Genomic DNA, 17,026 nt, shown 5'->3' on the forward strand with positions numbered 1-17,026 from the left:
TTTCTTTCTGCGGGCAACTTACTTACCACTTCCAACAGGACCACTACAACCACATAGATACAGTATCCCTTGCCTTTTTCTCTGACTGTGACTGCATTTCTTGGCTCTCTCTCGGCTTCTACATTGATCCCTTAACACATCACTTAGTCCACTCCACTATCACATCTGCACCACACATAGTCATTTGTAAGTGCTCCTACGTAATTCGCAAGTCGCAGCACGCCCCAGGCCGTAGAGGACTGGGATGGCCCCAATGATGAAGCATGTCACCAAGGGGCAACCCTGGTGAGTGAGGGGACACCTAGAAAAAAAGCAATTTCTCCTTTTCTATCTACTATACCTTCTGTCAGGTTACGCAGCCCCTAAGCGCCTACCGTACTATGAAACTACATTTCCCATGAGTAGGCGGGAGACTTGCAGACTATTTAGTGAGACTATATGAGAGTACCCTTGTATGTTAGGACAGCACTTCACTGATGCCTGTCTTGTCTTCTGTTACAGGTATCCTTTCCCTGCTGACCCTACCTTTACCCATCCCACATTTTTTATTTTAGTTTGTTATTTTTCTCCCCCGCCTAATGCCTCGAACACCCTGTGTTTACACTTCTGGGTGTTGGTGACATTTGGAGGTGGAACCATATTTGCATCGACTGGATCACGGGGAGTAAACCTGACACCTTCCAGACCAACCCCATTGAGTGTTGTTGTGAATGGATTTATAGTGACCAGCAAGGCTCTCGGGTATCTGGCTACAGAGACCTTATGTTGAATATCGTTATCAATAATTCCACACAGGCCCTGTACTGTCGCATTCTTTCTTCCACAGTTGTCGAATGTACTACTTACTTTTCACTGACATGCATGCAGTAGTGCATGCACTTTCAAAGACTGATGGATAGGTTTGTACCCAAAGAATTGTTTATGTTCCATTGTTTGTGTATGCTGTGCTTTTTTTTTACAGGGTGTCTTCTGGTGACCAACATCGATGGACGAAGCGTCGGCTGCAATGGAGGAGTGCCGCTAAAAGGAGGATTTTTTTTCTGCAGGCAACTTACTTACCACTTCCAACAGGACCACTACAACCACATAGATACAGTATCCCTTGCCTTTTTCTCTGACTGTGACTGCATTTCTTGGATCTCTCTCTGCTTCTAAATTGATCCCTTAACACATCACTTAGTCCACTCCACTATCACATCTGCACCACACATAGTCATTTGTAAGTGCTCCTACGTAATTCGCAAGTCGCAGCACGCCCCAGCCCGTAGAGGACTGGGATGGCCCCAATGATGAAGCATGTCACCAAGGGGCAACCCTGGTGAGTGAGGGGACACCTAGAAAAAAAGCAATTTCTCCTTTTCTATCTACTATACCTTCCAGACCAACCCCATTGAGTGTTGTTGTGAATGGATTTATAGTGACCAGCAAGGCTCTCAGGTATCTGGCTACAGAGACCTTATGTTGAATATAGTTATCAATATTTCCACCCACGCCCTGTACTGTCGCATTCTTTCTTCCACAGTTGTCGAAAGTACTACTTACTTTTAACTGACATGCATGCAGTAGTGTATGCACTTTCAAAGATTGATGGATAGGTTTGTACCCAAAGATTTGTTTATGTTCACAATTGTTCGTCCATGCTGTGCTACTTTTTCTTGTCTCCCAAAACCTTTCCCAAAAACCCCCGTACCCATCCATTTTTCAAACCCTAACCCTCTTCCCCCGGGCTGTGTGGTTTTGATTGATGTGTGACTAAATTACAGCAATAAATCCACACACTTGCTGGGGAGGATAAGGTGATAGCAACAGGCTGGTGAAGAAATCCGAGGATATATTCTTACTCTGCTTGACAAAGACCCATGGCTAATGTCAAAGAACTTCAACCGAATTAGTTATACTTTAACATTTGTTAGGCTACAACGTGGCACTGTTCTAGTGTACTTCTGTCACCTGCTATATTCTGTATTGTACCTTTGTATTGCTCAGGAGGACAAACCAGATTTCATTTTCTTTTTTTTCATAGGCAAGCAACTGCCACTGTGTCACACCACTAGTACCACCGCTATGAGGAAATTTTATCCGCCCAGGATTGCCAACCTTATTTGCTGTTTCCCGTGGAGCCAGCCCTGGGCCTAGCCCTACTTGCAAACAGAAATTACAGGTAAGATAGGCGTTTGGTTGGAGGTAGTATAATGGAGTATTAGGAGAGACGAGAGATTTGATTGACGGTAGTACTACTAAAGTCCTAGGACTATTCAGGAAAACAAACTTACTGTTATGTTAAACCCCCACCCACCAGACTCAAAAGCAGTAAAAAACAGGTATGGTCAGATAAAGTTTCAAAAAGTATATTTTTATAGCCCTAACAAAAGAATCTCCCGCAAGACCCTCCCTAACCCCAACGATTGTCCTTCAAAAGTCCCCAAAAATCACAACTCCCAATTCCCACCCCCCAAAAGTCTCTAAAAAAGGGGCAAGGGACACTATGGCAGGGTGCTGTTGGAATTAGCAGCCAGGGCATCATGCTCCTTGCGGAGGGTGGCAAGTTCGAAGCGGAGGCCCTCCACCACGTTCTTATAATTATGGACCTCCTGCTCCAGGTAGGACAGTCTGAGGGATAAGCGGCGCCGGTGTGCCTTGCAAATCCTGTGAGGGGCAGCTGCTTTCTTTGCTGCTGGGCGGTGGTGTTTGGCTTTGGTAGCCCGGCTCCGTACCGCTGGAGCACTGCGCTGGCTGGCAGCCCGCACGGAGGAGGATGCAGCTGTCCCAGTGGACGTTGTTGTTGTTCCAGACTGCGTCTCCTCCTCCTCCAGGGCCACCAGCCGCCGATATTCAGCAACAGTGGCATCCAGCCTCCGTTGCCGGGCCATTCGAGCCAGCTCCTTCCTCCTTGATGGTGTCTTGGATTTGGAAGGAGCAACTACATGAAAAAAGAAAGACATAGTCTGTAACCAATGCTCCTTAAGATTAACACAAAATGATTGAGCAGAAAGTTGTCACAGTACAAGTAGCAAATTGAAAGCACAGTGCATAACTATTGAGGACAGTATCTATGTAACCTCTGACTTCTTCATCCTTGCTCTAACATTAGTGGGAGTTTAAGGAACAAATTCTACGAGCACTATGGACTTCTATTACAGTCGACTATGACAGTACACCACTCTTATTCTTCTTCTTCTCTCTTGTTTAGGAAAATTGGTACGTTATCTTATGCAAGCCGGCATAATGCCAGCGCAGTGAACTTGCACCCGAGAAAAACAGACGCACACCATGGTGAGTGAGACAGACTTGCGTTACTGTACCGGTCCAGTACATGCAGGTGGTGAAGCTCTTACTTTTCTATTACGGGTGGCACTGAGAATACTCTGTTAAAAGGGCTACTGCTTAATTAATTTAGCTTTCACCCTACAGTGCAAATGAGTATTAGAAAAGGAAAATGAAGAAGCTAAATTATCTGATTATCTATCACTTCACATGGGATGTATTTGATGACATATGGGATGACTTTAGGTGCTTTGCTTATTATTGAGTGAACAGTGATACCCCCACACATGAATGACGTACTACTACTAAACTAAAGTTATTAAGGGAGGTAGGGAGTGTCCACCGTAATAACTGGATATATGCTGTGCTTGCAGTTGCAATACAAACTACTGCTACTATTCATGGTAGTCTTTGGACAACGTTACAACTTCTTTTCCTTGCCTTTCCTACACTGGAACGGACGTGCGGGTGCGGTGTTACATGCTCTTCAAAGTAACACTTAGTTCATCCAGTGACCGTCTACTCTCTCTAGATTCACATATGCTATCTAAGAGTCAGATAGTACCACGAATGATCCAGGCATCCATCCATTCAAAGTATATTGCACACATACAGTTTCTGTCTCACCCACCCAGGCTGTTCTCCTTCCACCCATCCTTGCTTCATCATTCACCCAGCCATGCACCATACCATTTTCTTACCTTCCCAGCCACCTCGGGGACCAAGCAAACACATATCATTCTTCTTTGCCAGTCATCATTACATTTCTCGTGCTTCCACACTTACTTACACCCTTCTTTCGCTTTTCGTTCATCCCATCCATCAAGTTCACCTCAGATCTGATTGGGATTCTTCTCGCCAAAAACTTCACAGCTAAGTCGAAGTACATTTAGAGGAGGCTACTACCTGCTTTTTTTATAATACACCCGTGCAGAAAGCACACTCTGCAGTCTTCAATCTCAATGACTAAGGAATGTATAGCTTACCTCTGCCCGCCACCACCGTTTGAACCCTCACAGGCATGTCCTTTTCCGGCACTTGCACCGCCTCCTCCCCAGAGTTGTCCTCCTCGTCCAATGCCACCACCTCCGCGCTGGCCCCGTCTCCAGATGTTCCACCTACAAAGTACATTTAATAATGTTAGAATACACCACTCACTACTATATAATATTTGGTCTAGGAGGAAGAAAGAAATGTGAAAAAAAGTGTACAATTTAATAATTTTTGACTGTGTACTCTAGAGTAAAAATGTCCCTTTTTCCAGGGAAGGCTGTTGTCTTGCTGCACTTTTTGGCACAACTGATGAATGTTTGCTTTTTACTTTTTAACACGCACCACTTTTTCTCCTAACAGACAGAACCTTGACTTCTAAGAACACGAGCAGGATCAAGTTCAAACCAGGTGAGAGCTCGGCTCGACCACAAGAAATGTGTTCAATTAATCGTCAGCACTAAGCACTTTTCCATTTTCAGTTACACGTTCACTTTTATGACAAACTTGAATTTAATAAATGTGTTTACTTTTAATAAAGCTTTTAAACTTAAATAGACTCTGTGGTTTTTGGTCCTCCAGACTAGAGTGGATGAGCTAAAGGTTTTCGAATTTTTGCAAGCATGAGTCCGTGCCTCTGCCATCGGTGACTTTGGGAGCTAAATGACTCTGCCACACTATCTAGTCAGTAAGGAGATTGGGGGTTCAACTACAAAGTCTGTTATCACTGAGGTATGTGGAAAGTCTAACAGTTACAGCACCTATTATAATTGATAAGCTAAGCGATGCATTATTTAGTGTCCATAGTTCTGTTTGTGCAGATTTGTCCCTGCAACAGTAGTAGAATGGATTGTCCTCCTATCCAAACCAAAAGTAAAGTAGTATCTTATTATTTCTTGGTGGTGGTCATTCACCTTTTTATTGTTGGCAATGGTCAAAGCATAAACATTTAGAATACTTGAAAAGACATTATGGACAATCCCAGAGGACTACACTCAGTGCATAGAGCTATTGCTGACTAGAATGGGAGTCCAATGGAAATGCCAAATGTGCAATCTTAGTTAGCTACACAGACAGACTAATAAGAATAATCTAGTAATACCACACGGAGTCATAGTCGAGGCAGGATAAGAATTTAGATCCTGTCTACAAGAAGATCAAAGACGATTTAGAAAAAATCGAATGAGGAACGCTAGGAAAAAATAAGTACTCTATATTAAAATTAAAACTTACTGGGGCCAGCAAAGGAGCCCTCGACTGCCCGGTCCTGGCCTGCATCGACAACAGCACCCTCCTCCTCCTCCTCCTGTGTCCTCCTCTTGCCCCTTGGGGAAGCTGATGTACAACATGAAAGAAAGAAAAACAGAAAACATGGATGATATTTCTCAACCAAATCAAACATTTAAAAAAGAACTAACAAAGTAACAAAATATTTTTGCGAAATAGCAAATAGGGAACGACTCCACGGGATATATTATTGACCAATCTCATGTGGTCGACTACGTCATTACTTTAGTATTGCTTGATTTGCGGACCGTCGAATTGGAAACTACCCTATGTAACTCACTAAACAAAGTACTAAAAAGGTTTGCCTAGGATTGGCAGGCAGCAGTCCGCAGCACGCAAAGTGACAGCCAAAGTCCATCGTGATTGAAGATCAGCGACAACACTAAAGTTTCCTACTACATTCACCAGTCATTAAAATACTCAAACTATTAATCCACCACCACTATTTCTTCTTATCGCCATGTGTACAAAGGAAGGACTGGACTTGAGTCTGTAGGGGCTGATTTATAAGGCCCTTGCGGCTCTTTTGCTCCATTGTTGCGTGACTTTTGTGACGCAGCGACAGCACAAAAGAGGCGCAATGGTGCGGCGTATATTAACAACGTGACGCATCTGGGAGATGCATCACGTTGTAAAGCCCTGCGCCAATAGGGGTGTTCCGGCGCAAGGGAGGGCGTTCCTGCGCAGGAACGCATCCTAAAAGTGGCTGAGGGAAATCTACAAGATTTCAATCAGTCACTTTGAGGACAATGATGCGTGACTCAAACCCTGCGCCTGCTTGAAGCAGACGTACGGCTTGACGCAGCATTGGGGAGATAGGGCACCCCAGAGAATTGATGGAGCTGCACCATCGTTGCGACGCAACTCCAGCAATGCGCCACCTTTACGGCACAGATGCGTAACGCTTTGGTGACGTTTTGGGCCCATGGCGCGCCGCATTGTAAATACGGCGCACCATGGGTGATGGTGGCGTGACGCACAATTACTGGCGCATCCCTGCAACTTTGCAGGGATGCGCCGGTAATTAAAAATCTGAACCTTAGTGTGTAGCATTGCGCAGTTCTTTCAACTACACTCATACATAATTTCACAGGCCAATGAAATGAACACAAAATCTAAAACAAATAAGCATAGTAGCAACACTACTGAGAAGGAGAGCAGTGTACCTGAAATGCACAGAAGATTTTGAAATAAAATGTACCTACAATGTAATGAGCAGCATTATTGCTCTTGGTAAAAAACAAAAATTTGCAATATAATAACACAGCAGGAGAAAACATAGTAGTAAAGACATAGCTACTACTACTCACCAAGCCCGGGGATCTCAAGGCCAAGGAGGTCGAGCAGATCTCGCTCACGGGTCAGGACATCCGTCCAGTGGTGGGTGGCCTGGTTGTAGGTGCGCCAGACCCGAGAGTGGTGGTAAATGGCCTGGCACACCTTCTCCCACCGCTTCCGGCGCTCCCGGGCCCCGTACCCGGCACTGATCTTGCCGCCTCCCATGATGGTCCTGGGGAGGCGGCGCTGAACATAAAAAATGAGTTGGGCCACCTCCTCCGGGGTAAAGATCTCCCGTGGCATCACTAGCTCCCCCCTCAAACGCCCGCACGGGAGCCGGACACGGGGTGCGGGACCCTTCCCCTTCTCGGGATGCTTCCCGGCTCCCTTCACCATGGTCTGGGCGGAAAGGAATAAAGAAAATAGAATAGGGAAGAGAAGAAAAGAAAAGAGTTTACAAAAGTAGTTTAAAATTAACCAAAAGTAGCAGTAAACACAAAAATATAGGGCTAGAAAAATAGAGGGATAGATAATAAGTAAAATAGATAAAAAAAAACTTCAAACAAGCAAAGGATGGCAGAGATTGACAGAGGATACAAAGACCATGCCCAGAACCATAGCAATGAATGAGAAACAAGATGGCCGCGCCCGTTCACGACCGCGCGGGTAAGTTCGCGCGAGATTTTCCTTGCGAACACGCGCGAGACTGTACTGGCAAGCCGCGGACTTTGCGAGATTACACTTCGCGCCCGGAAACGGAAATACGTCAGGCAAACAAGATGGCTGCGCCCTTGAACGACCGCGAGGGTAACTTCGCGTCTTGCGCTACGAGCGGCTCGCAAAAACGCACAAAACCTTGCCAACTAACACGCCGCAAAAAAAACAAATAGCATATTCGCACGAATTTGCGGCTTCCGAATCCGATCTTGCGCGTGTTCGCACCCCGCGAACCCCGCGAAATTGCAGAAAAACGAGTTTTTCAAAAGTGAAAGCACTCGGCAGGGGCAAGAGTTCAAACTCATCATTAGTAACAATTCCCGGTAGTGCTTCCTGACTGGGGCCCCTCCAGAATTCAGTTGCTAGTTGCAACAATTGTATGACCCTGCTCTGACCCTCACAGCAGGCTCATACAATAGCTACAAGTAGGCCACAAAGAAGGTCCTGGGGAAAAAAAATGCACTGCAACAGAAAGCAAAATTACAGATAAGGAAGCAGGTGCCAGACTGGAATTTTAAAACAGTGACACATTAATAAACTAACCCCAAATTAATTCATCTCAGTTGAAGCAGGGCTGGTGTGCTTGCTTTTCCCCCCCATAATCTACAGTAATGATGAACCAGAGGGTGGCATTGATGTAACAGAGGGTTGCAGTGGTGAAACAGAGGGTGCTGGGAACCTGTGATGATGAACCAGACGTAGAAACAACATAATTCGCGACCGTTGCGCGACGAAATGTAAGTTCGCAATTGCGAACTGGTACGAAACCCTCGCGAACACACAAAAAAAAAAAAATCCGCAAATTCGCAAGAATTCGCGGATTTTGCGGATTGCGAGTTCGCAAATCCGCAAAATTCGCGAACGCGAGATTCGCAAAATTCGCCCATGCTTACTCCATGGATGAGTGACAGTCTGTGAGTGTCTGTTTACACTGATTGTATGTAAGGTTATATTAGAGTCTGAAGAGGTTCATCGTATTATCACATGAATGATATCATCAGTGATGTGATCAGTAATATCAAATGAGATGTCATCAGTGATGTCATTTGAGATGTCATCAGTGATGTCATTTGAGATGTCATCAGTGATGTCATCAGTGACGTCATTTGAGATGTCATCAGTGATGTCATCAGTGATGTCACTGACCATGTCATGAATGATGTAATATGTGACATCATCAGCAGTGGATTGCGGGTGCGCGATATATAGTTAGCGCAACTAACTATATATGGAATTTCAATGGTTTTATGCGAGTAAAATAAGGTTTTGTAAATGCAAATCCCTAACTATATATGGTCTATAACCTATGGTTTTTTCAGTGAATTTTCAAGGTTTTGTAAATGCAAATTCCTAACTATATATGGTCTATAACCTATGTTTTTTTCTGTGAATTTCATTGGTTTTTTAAAAGCTAACATCTGTAGCTGTAAAATGTATTCTTCTTTAAATCTTAAAATATATTTTAGATGTTTATTAATAATTTTTTTTTCAATATTTTTTTTCTTCGCTTCCAGTTCGCGAACCGGGAAGCTTTCCGTTAGCTCATCTTGATGCCGCGACGTAGTCCGCGAACCGGTAAACGTTACGTTAGCGCAACTGTGACGCGTCGCAGAAGCGCGACGTATCACGTTGTCGCGTAATGCGTCTAATGACGCGCCGCGTTAGCGCTCCCGGAAGTGCTCCGGACCGCGAACCGGAAGCGATCCGGGACGCGGCGCGCACCGCGTAACGTAAGCGGAACAGGTCATGTGACTTGTTTATCAAACTTTTCATTGGTTCATTTCACTTTTGGTTTCCAAATGATGTATGACTAGGTCATGTGACCTAAAAATAACACTTTTCATTGGTTCAGAACTTTTGCTTTTCCCAAATCATGTAAACCCCTCCTTCTTTCCTCACTCTGACTTTCATCTTGGTGAGAGAAAGACCATTTTCCTGGAGTTCAGCAATGGCTTCTATACTTGCTGCAGCTGGTGCACCCCCACCACCACCTCCACCTCCTCATAAGAAGAGAGGACCACCAAGTCAATTCATCTCCAACAGAGAGGAGGAAGAGGAGGAAGAAGAAGAAGAGGATAGAGATGAACCAGAATTTATACAGGAGTTGCCCCGTGTTTCTAGAAGGAAAACAAGTTTCATATGGCAGTTTTTTTCCATCCCTCCAGGGGAAAAGAAGGTCAATGCTAAATATGCCACCTGCCTCATCTGTAAATACAGATTGTCTAGAGGCACAGAGAAAAAGTATAGTATGGGCAACTATACTATGCATCGCCATATGGCCAGGTGGCATCCCTTAAACTACAGCCGGGCAGAGTTGAGGGACCTACAAGATAATCCCCCGACAACTCCTGTGGCCCGATCAACGTCAACTATATCTTTGACAGGAAGAGAGGCACAGGAAACTGTGCCAAACATTCAGCCAAACTTCAAACACATGAAGTTTACCTGTATATATTGTGGTGCTATGCTCTCATATGGGAACATGAGCGTGAACTTGATCAATATGGTGTACGAAAACCATAAGTGCCCTAACCCACCCAAGCAGTAATTTTTTTTTTGCTCCTGTTGAGCCCTTTTCAATGCCTGTTTTTTTGTTGTTTCCCCTCCATAAAAAGCACAAAAAAAACATAAAACTGTTCTAAAAATACAAAAAAATCAAAAAATGTTCAGAAAAAAAAAAAATAAAATAAAACAACAAAAACAAAAAAAAAAAGTTTTTTTCAGAACTACCTCCCCTTTCAAATAAAATTGCTAGAATGTTTATCACTCTGGCAAGCTCTATTTCTTTTGGTTCGCTTTCCCGTTCGCTGCCCGGTTCGCGAACTTGAAGCGAACCAAAAAAATATTTTTTTTTAAAAAAAGAAGAGTTAGTATAAGGGAAGTAAACAGAGAGTAATGTTAAAAGAAAGACAGCTATAGGGAGTAAACCAGAGATACTGTTTAATAGATCTATTTATTAATTCAGGATGACGATAAGGTGTGATCTGTCCTGAGGTTTGTTTAAGGTGAGACCTACTCAGGGTTACAGATCAATTTTACACTTGTTGAAGAATACAGAGCAGATAATGCATGTGAAGGCCTACCAATGAAGTAAGTCATGTCCTCTTATTACATCATTCATGACATGGTCAGTGCCATCATCAGCAGTGCATTGCGGGTAAAAAGAGTAGAAAACATTTACCTTATAATTCTTGTTACCTTTTTAAAATATTTTTTCATACTTTCAATCTGTAAAAGAGAGAACAAACATTTCCAAAAATATTAAAACATGTATTTAAAAATTAGAAAAGACAAGGGAAAAGGTTCAAGAACAAACCGTTTTTCAACAACTTTGACATTTACAGAAGCCTCTGCTTCTCTACGTCCCCTACACAATCCTAAACATATATATTTTAAACAAACTGTATCTTGATGTTGATGAACTGAGGCCTATTTTGGAACATGGTGCTTCTTTTGCACTGCTAATGCTCACAATAGTGATGCAATAGCAGCGCAAAAAAGATGTAAAGCCATCATAAAATTGTGTCTAACATTTTAAATGATTGTTTTAGGATGCAAATAAGATGTGTGCTTTCAAGAGCTTTCTTTGAGGTGAGGCCTATTCATTTTTTTTAAAAAAAAACAGTACCCAGAAGTACAGCACTGTAAGCATTAAAATTGACACTTACAGAAGACTCAGTTTCTCCATATCTACCTCACATTTCTAAATGTATATCATAAGTACAAAAAGCAGAACATTAATTATACATGTTAAATGGTTTATTTTTGCTGTTCTCAGAATGTATCAAATTTCACTTAAATCAGTGACTTGAAGGTATTCATCATGTAACAGCGGGGAAAAAAAAACACAATCAAAATGATTGTGTTTAAAAAACCCATTCAACATAAGAAATCTGAATTCAAAACTCCTTAAAATTAACTTACTTTCAATGACGTCGAAGGATGTCCTATGAACAGCGTCCACTGTGTTGTGCTATAAATATTGTCAGCCCGCCACTTTCTGAAAGAAAACCTCCAACGATTCGAAAAATATGTTACATACAAGAAAAGACTTCTCACATTCTACCACATGTTTCCACTTGGCCAAATCATGTTGCAGCTATTCACAAGTCTTGTAATTCTTCCAATCAAATCCCGTCATTTTCTATTTTCGCAACTTTCAAAAAGAAAACATTTAAGATAATTTTCACAATCCTGGACTACTAATATCTTACCCTTCTTTGTCACTCATGTTCTCCTTTTCCTATGACACTGATACTGCTTACTATGAAGCAGACTTAGTTGAATCAGCAACCACCTCCTGGAAGACCTCTCATGTTTGCAAATTCACACAACAATGTTTCAATTGAACTCTGAACTCTCAGTGCACCTGCGTATCCAGTGCAATCTTTCATTAAATGTTTCTTCCTTGACCATTCAAATTACATGTTTCAAAGAACACATCCATGCACCCTAACTTTCTGTTTTCAGAAATGGAAATGCACCAATCACTGCTAATGATTCATTAGCATTGCAAATCCACACTTTTTTTTCTTTAGAAACTCCTACTGTTTCAACTGCCCTTTCATTACCACACTTCATCTGACTGCAGAACAACCTTCTCCCACCATGTTTAAGGTCTGGATTGTTGGACATAGTTACATCCACTGGGCTCAAAGGTATGCTGAGAACAGAAATTTACCTAACCTCAATTTACAAGATGTGGAAATTAAGTGGTTGGGCCAAAGAGGATTAAAATGTCACCAATTGATACCATTGGTGAAAACCTTTATGCATTTGCCAAAACCTGACCTGTTAATAGTGCACTGTGGAGGTAATGATTTGGGCACTTTGACAGGGGTAGGTCTGGAAATGCTTTTAAAGGACACCTTTGAGCAATTAATGGCACTTTTTCCTCAAACTGCCTTGGTATATTCCAATATATGCCAAAGACAGAAATGGAGGTGGTCCAACCAATTTTGTCCACAAATTGAGAAAGCGAGGAAACATGTAAACAAATCTGTTTCAGCTTTCATGAGAGACCATGGAATGGGCTCTCTGTACAACAATAACTTGCGTTACTACATGCAAGATATCTACAGAGGAGATGGAGTTCACTTCTCAGATGAGGGCAACAGAATTTTCATTCAGAATTTAAGACTGTGCATTGGTACCTACTTATAAGTACCTAAATGTACCATAAACCCAAAAGCTCTTCTCAGAGCTACCCTTCATCTGATCACTCACAATTATTATTTTTTTCTAACTTTTTTCACTAATTTTCCACAAAATACGCTACCCGGGGCGCTACCCGGTTCGCGAACCGAAAGCTAACCTCGCGGAATTTAAAAAAAAAATGTTTTTTTCCGCACATATAAGCCTCCTCAGCCACCCTCAGAAAACCTAGAGGGTCAAGATAAGTCTACCATGACCCCTTCTACCCATTCTAAACATTATTTGCCCTCCATCTTGTATCTTAATGCGACCGAAACACAAAATGGTGGACTCCCGTGACGCTTAAGGTTCGCGAACCGGGCCGCTTCCCGGAAAGCGGTCCTAAAAAAAAGGTGGGAAAGTAATTTACAGAAAAACGACTAGAGACACTCTCACCAAATATAGATTAGCTCATACTACATAACAATCCCTTTCATTTTCACAAATTTGATTGAAATTCCATTTAGCCATTAAGCCTGTAGACCTCTCTAAGTACCGTGAGGTAAATTACTTCACAAAACACATCTGAAGTGTTGGAATTGACAACCAATGAAAATGTTACTTTCATTTTCAATTTTTTTTTCATGACATTTGATTGGTTATGTACCTGAATATATATAAAGGAAGAGAAGGAAACACAGCCATTTTGACTACTACTTCCTGAACTACATTTCAAGAGCCTGTTCACCTCCCTGTAAATTAAATTGATAATTTGTAAGTGGCACTTTAAATTAATTTGTAAAAACGTTTTTTGATAATTATTTACTGTCCCCCTGCTATAGTTATAGATACAGATAGACTCCTCTGTTATATTTATTGATTGACTTACACTTCTCTGCTATAATTATGAATTTACTTACTTTAACTTCACTGTTAAAAAAACAGAACTACCTGTCTGAACTTAAACCCAACAGTGCCCTAACTCTTCTAATATAATTATTTTTTTTATGCAATTTACAGCAAAAAAATGGAAGGGGAGCAAGAAAAAACTAATGTTTCCTTCGAGATTACATCCGAAGACATTGTAACTGAAGAAAATGTGGATGAAGATTTTATGGATCAATCTTTTGACGAACAATTTATTCAAACCTTACAAGAGACAGAAACATCCATGTTTGACGAGATACCAGATGATATAATGCTGGAAGTTTTAATGAACTATGAAAATAATAAATAATTTTTTTTAAAATCAAAATAAATAAATAAATAAAAAAACGAACAAAAACAACAAATAATTAACATACAGTATTAGAAAAGTCTATCATTCTTTTATCCTTAAAGTTCGCTGCCCAGAACGCTTTCCGGTTCGCGAACTTGGCGCTTACCAGGTCAAGCTTTTGTCATGGCTCAAGTTCTTGAGTGTATTCCATTCTTTTGTGTTCAAATTATTTCTCTTAGGTTTACTGAAAGGAATTTTTTGGATGTCTTACATCACTGCTCTTTCGAATGCCTCTATGGTCTTGTGTGTGGTGGGTGCACAAAATTTACTCGGCGGTTTGAAATCTTGATCCCATGCTGTAGTTACAGAAGTTTGATTGATGTCCTTAAAGAAATACCTTAATTTCAAGTTCCTGAAAAACTTAAAGAGAGCACTTTCCGTTTCTCCAGCATTAGATCTGTACTTTGGAACAAAAGTGGTGCCTTTGTTCAATACTGACAACTGCATTTTGGTTAATTGTTTTGAAGAAATATTGATGACTAGATCATTTTCTGTACTTGACTCCTTGTCCTTCTGGCCACTTCCTCCTCTGTTTCTTTTTCTTTTTGCCCTTCTTGTTGCTGTATTAACGGAGGGGCATTTGCTGCTGGACTTATGTCTAAAAAAGACGGCTGTTGAACAGTTGCTTGACTGGTTGAAGGTTGAATAGTTTGTTTGTTAGTCTTGTTGATTGATGGTCTGCTTTGTGCAATATCAGAATCTGATACTACGCTTTCTTGTGAAGATGTTGTTGCAGATTGTTTTTGCTGAGGTTGTGTTTGCCATTTCCTTTGGTTGTAAATCTCCGCCCATGAGTACACTTCTTCAAGTTTATAGTCTAGAGTATTGCGTCAATACTTTCGTATTTTCCTTTCGTTCACCTCTTTGGCATAACGGTCTAGTTTCTGATTGACTTCTTCCAAAGATTTTTCTAGATCTGGAATTTTGTTTAGCTCTTCTTTTAAAGTCTTGATCTCTTCTTCAAGTTCCACCAATACCTTTGAAAGTTCCTCCACTATCAACAGGATCAGATCCAGGGAACATTTATTCAATATTTGATACCATTTCTCTAAAAATCTCTTGCTGTTGGTACATAATAATAATAATAATAAAGAGTTTGTAGAGCGTTCAGTAACGCCATCGCGGCGTGTCCCCGCGCTGACGCTGTCCCTGGATCAGCAGACAAACTACCAGAATTTATGAAGAGTATAAATGAGTTTTAAGCAAAGCCCTAAACCGCGTTTCACTGCTCTCCAGTCTCAGTGCAGGGGGAAGTTTATTCCACTGTTGAGCTGCTTGGAGTGCAAAGGAGCGTCCACCCATTCTGGCCTTCTTAATCCTAGGGACTGTCAGCAGTCCGGCGCCCTCCGAACGGAGGGTTCTAGTTGGTTCGTATCTGCTGACTAAATCCTTTAGGTAAGTCGGTGACCTGTCCCAGACGATACGGTGACAGAAGAGGAGGCACTTATACCGCACACGCTTCTTCACAGGTAGCCAATGAAGCGCATCCAGCGCCATTTTTGAATTGGCTCTCCTGGGTCCTCTTAGCACCAGTCTGGCGGCGGAGTTCTGTATAACTTGTAGGCGACCTATGCTGCCCTCGGTAGCCCCAAGGAATAAGATGTTGCCATAATCTAATCGCGAGGTCACCAGTGCCTGCGTTAGTGTCCTTCTGGCCGATAGGGGGAGGAGGTCTAAGGTTTTGTTTAGAGTCTTTAGTACTCCGAAACATTTGCCCACAAGACGCCTGATGTGGCCATCATATGAGAGAGTAGGATTCATCCAGATCCCTAAATTCTTAGCCTCCTGACATGGTATTGGGGTAGGGCCCAGACATAGCATTGGCTTGAGAGCTATTCTAAGACACCGGGGGATCCTTTGGTTTTTGTGGTAGTGTATGAGTGTGGTTGCATGCAACCTTTGGTTTATTTCCTTTTTGCTCATATATTCAAATTGTCTGAGGATTTGAGCTTTGGTGGTTTTCTGAGGGGTGATCCGTCTGGTCTCCTGTATGAGCCCATAGATTTCCTTTGCTGCTTCTATGGAATATCCTAACATTTCAGCTCTGTTTGTGGTTGAGAGTGCTATGTCATCCATTTGCATTTTGTCCAAATGGTGCTCCAAGGATTGAGTATGACTGGAAAGATCAATAGAACACAATGTTATCAGAGCTGAAACGTTAGGATATTCCACAGAAGCAGCAAAGGAAATCTTTGGGCTCATACAGGAGACCAGACGCATCACCCCTCAGAAAACCACCACAGCTCAAATCCTCAGACAATTTGAATATATGAGCAAAAAGGAAATAAACCAAAGGTTGCATGCAACCACACTCATACACTACCACAAAAACCAAAGGATCCCCCGGTGTCTTAGAATAGCTCTCAAGCCAATGCTATGTACCAACAGCAAGAGATTTTTAGAGAAATGGTATCAAATATTGAATAAATGTTCCCTGGATCTGATCCTGTTGATAGTGGAGGAACTTTCAAAGGTATTGTTGGAACTTGAAGAAGAGATCAAGACTTTAAAAGAAGAGCTAAACAAAATTGCAAATCTAGAAAAATCTTTGGAAGAAGTCAATCAGAAACTAGACCGTTATGCCAAAGAGGTGAACGAAAGGAAAATACGAAAGTATCGACGCGATACTCTAGACTATAAACTTGAAGAAGTGTACTCATGTGCGGAAATTTACAACCAAAGGAAATGGCAAACACAACCTCAGCAAAAACAATCTGCAACAACATCTTCACAAGAAAGCGTAGTATCAGATTCTGATATTGCACAAAGCAGACCATCAATCAACAAGACTAACAAACAAACTATTCAACCTTCAACCAGTCAAGCAACTGTTCAACAGCCGTCTTTTTTAGACATAAGTCCAGCAGCAAATGCCCCTCCGTTAATACAGCAACAAGAAGGGCAAAAAGAAAAAGAAACAGAGGAGGAAGTGGCCAGAAGGACACGGAGTCAAGTACAGAAAATGATCTAGTCATCAATATTTCTTCAAAACAATTAACCAAAATGCAGTTGTCAGTATTGAACAAAGGCACCACTTTTGTTCCAACGTACAGATCTAATGCTGGAGAAACGGAAATT

At 41.9% G+C, this 17,026-nt stretch overlaps 1 protein-coding gene across 1 annotated transcript; it reads right to left on the reverse strand.

Moving 5' to 3' along the window:
* Window positions 1-2,483: 2,483 nt before the first annotated feature.
* Window positions 2,484-16,030, reverse strand: LOC147711352 (uncharacterized). The gene is made up of 5 exons (XM_086919466.1): window positions 15,846-16,030; window positions 14,786-15,010; window positions 5,488-5,579; window positions 4,251-4,382; window positions 2,484-2,920 (listed from the first exon to the last, which is right to left on the reverse strand). The coding sequence occupies exons 1-5, from the start codon at window positions 16,028-16,030 to the stop codon at window positions 2,484-2,486; spliced, it is 1,071 nt and encodes a 356-aa protein (XP_086775592.1).
* Window positions 16,031-17,026: the final 996 nt, after the last annotated feature.

This window comes from Lissotriton vulgaris, chromosome 5, assembly GCF_964263255.1.
Source record: "Lissotriton vulgaris chromosome 5, aLisVul1.2, whole genome shotgun sequence".
Taxonomy (NCBI): Eukaryota; Metazoa; Chordata; class Amphibia; order Caudata; family Salamandridae; genus Lissotriton; species Lissotriton vulgaris.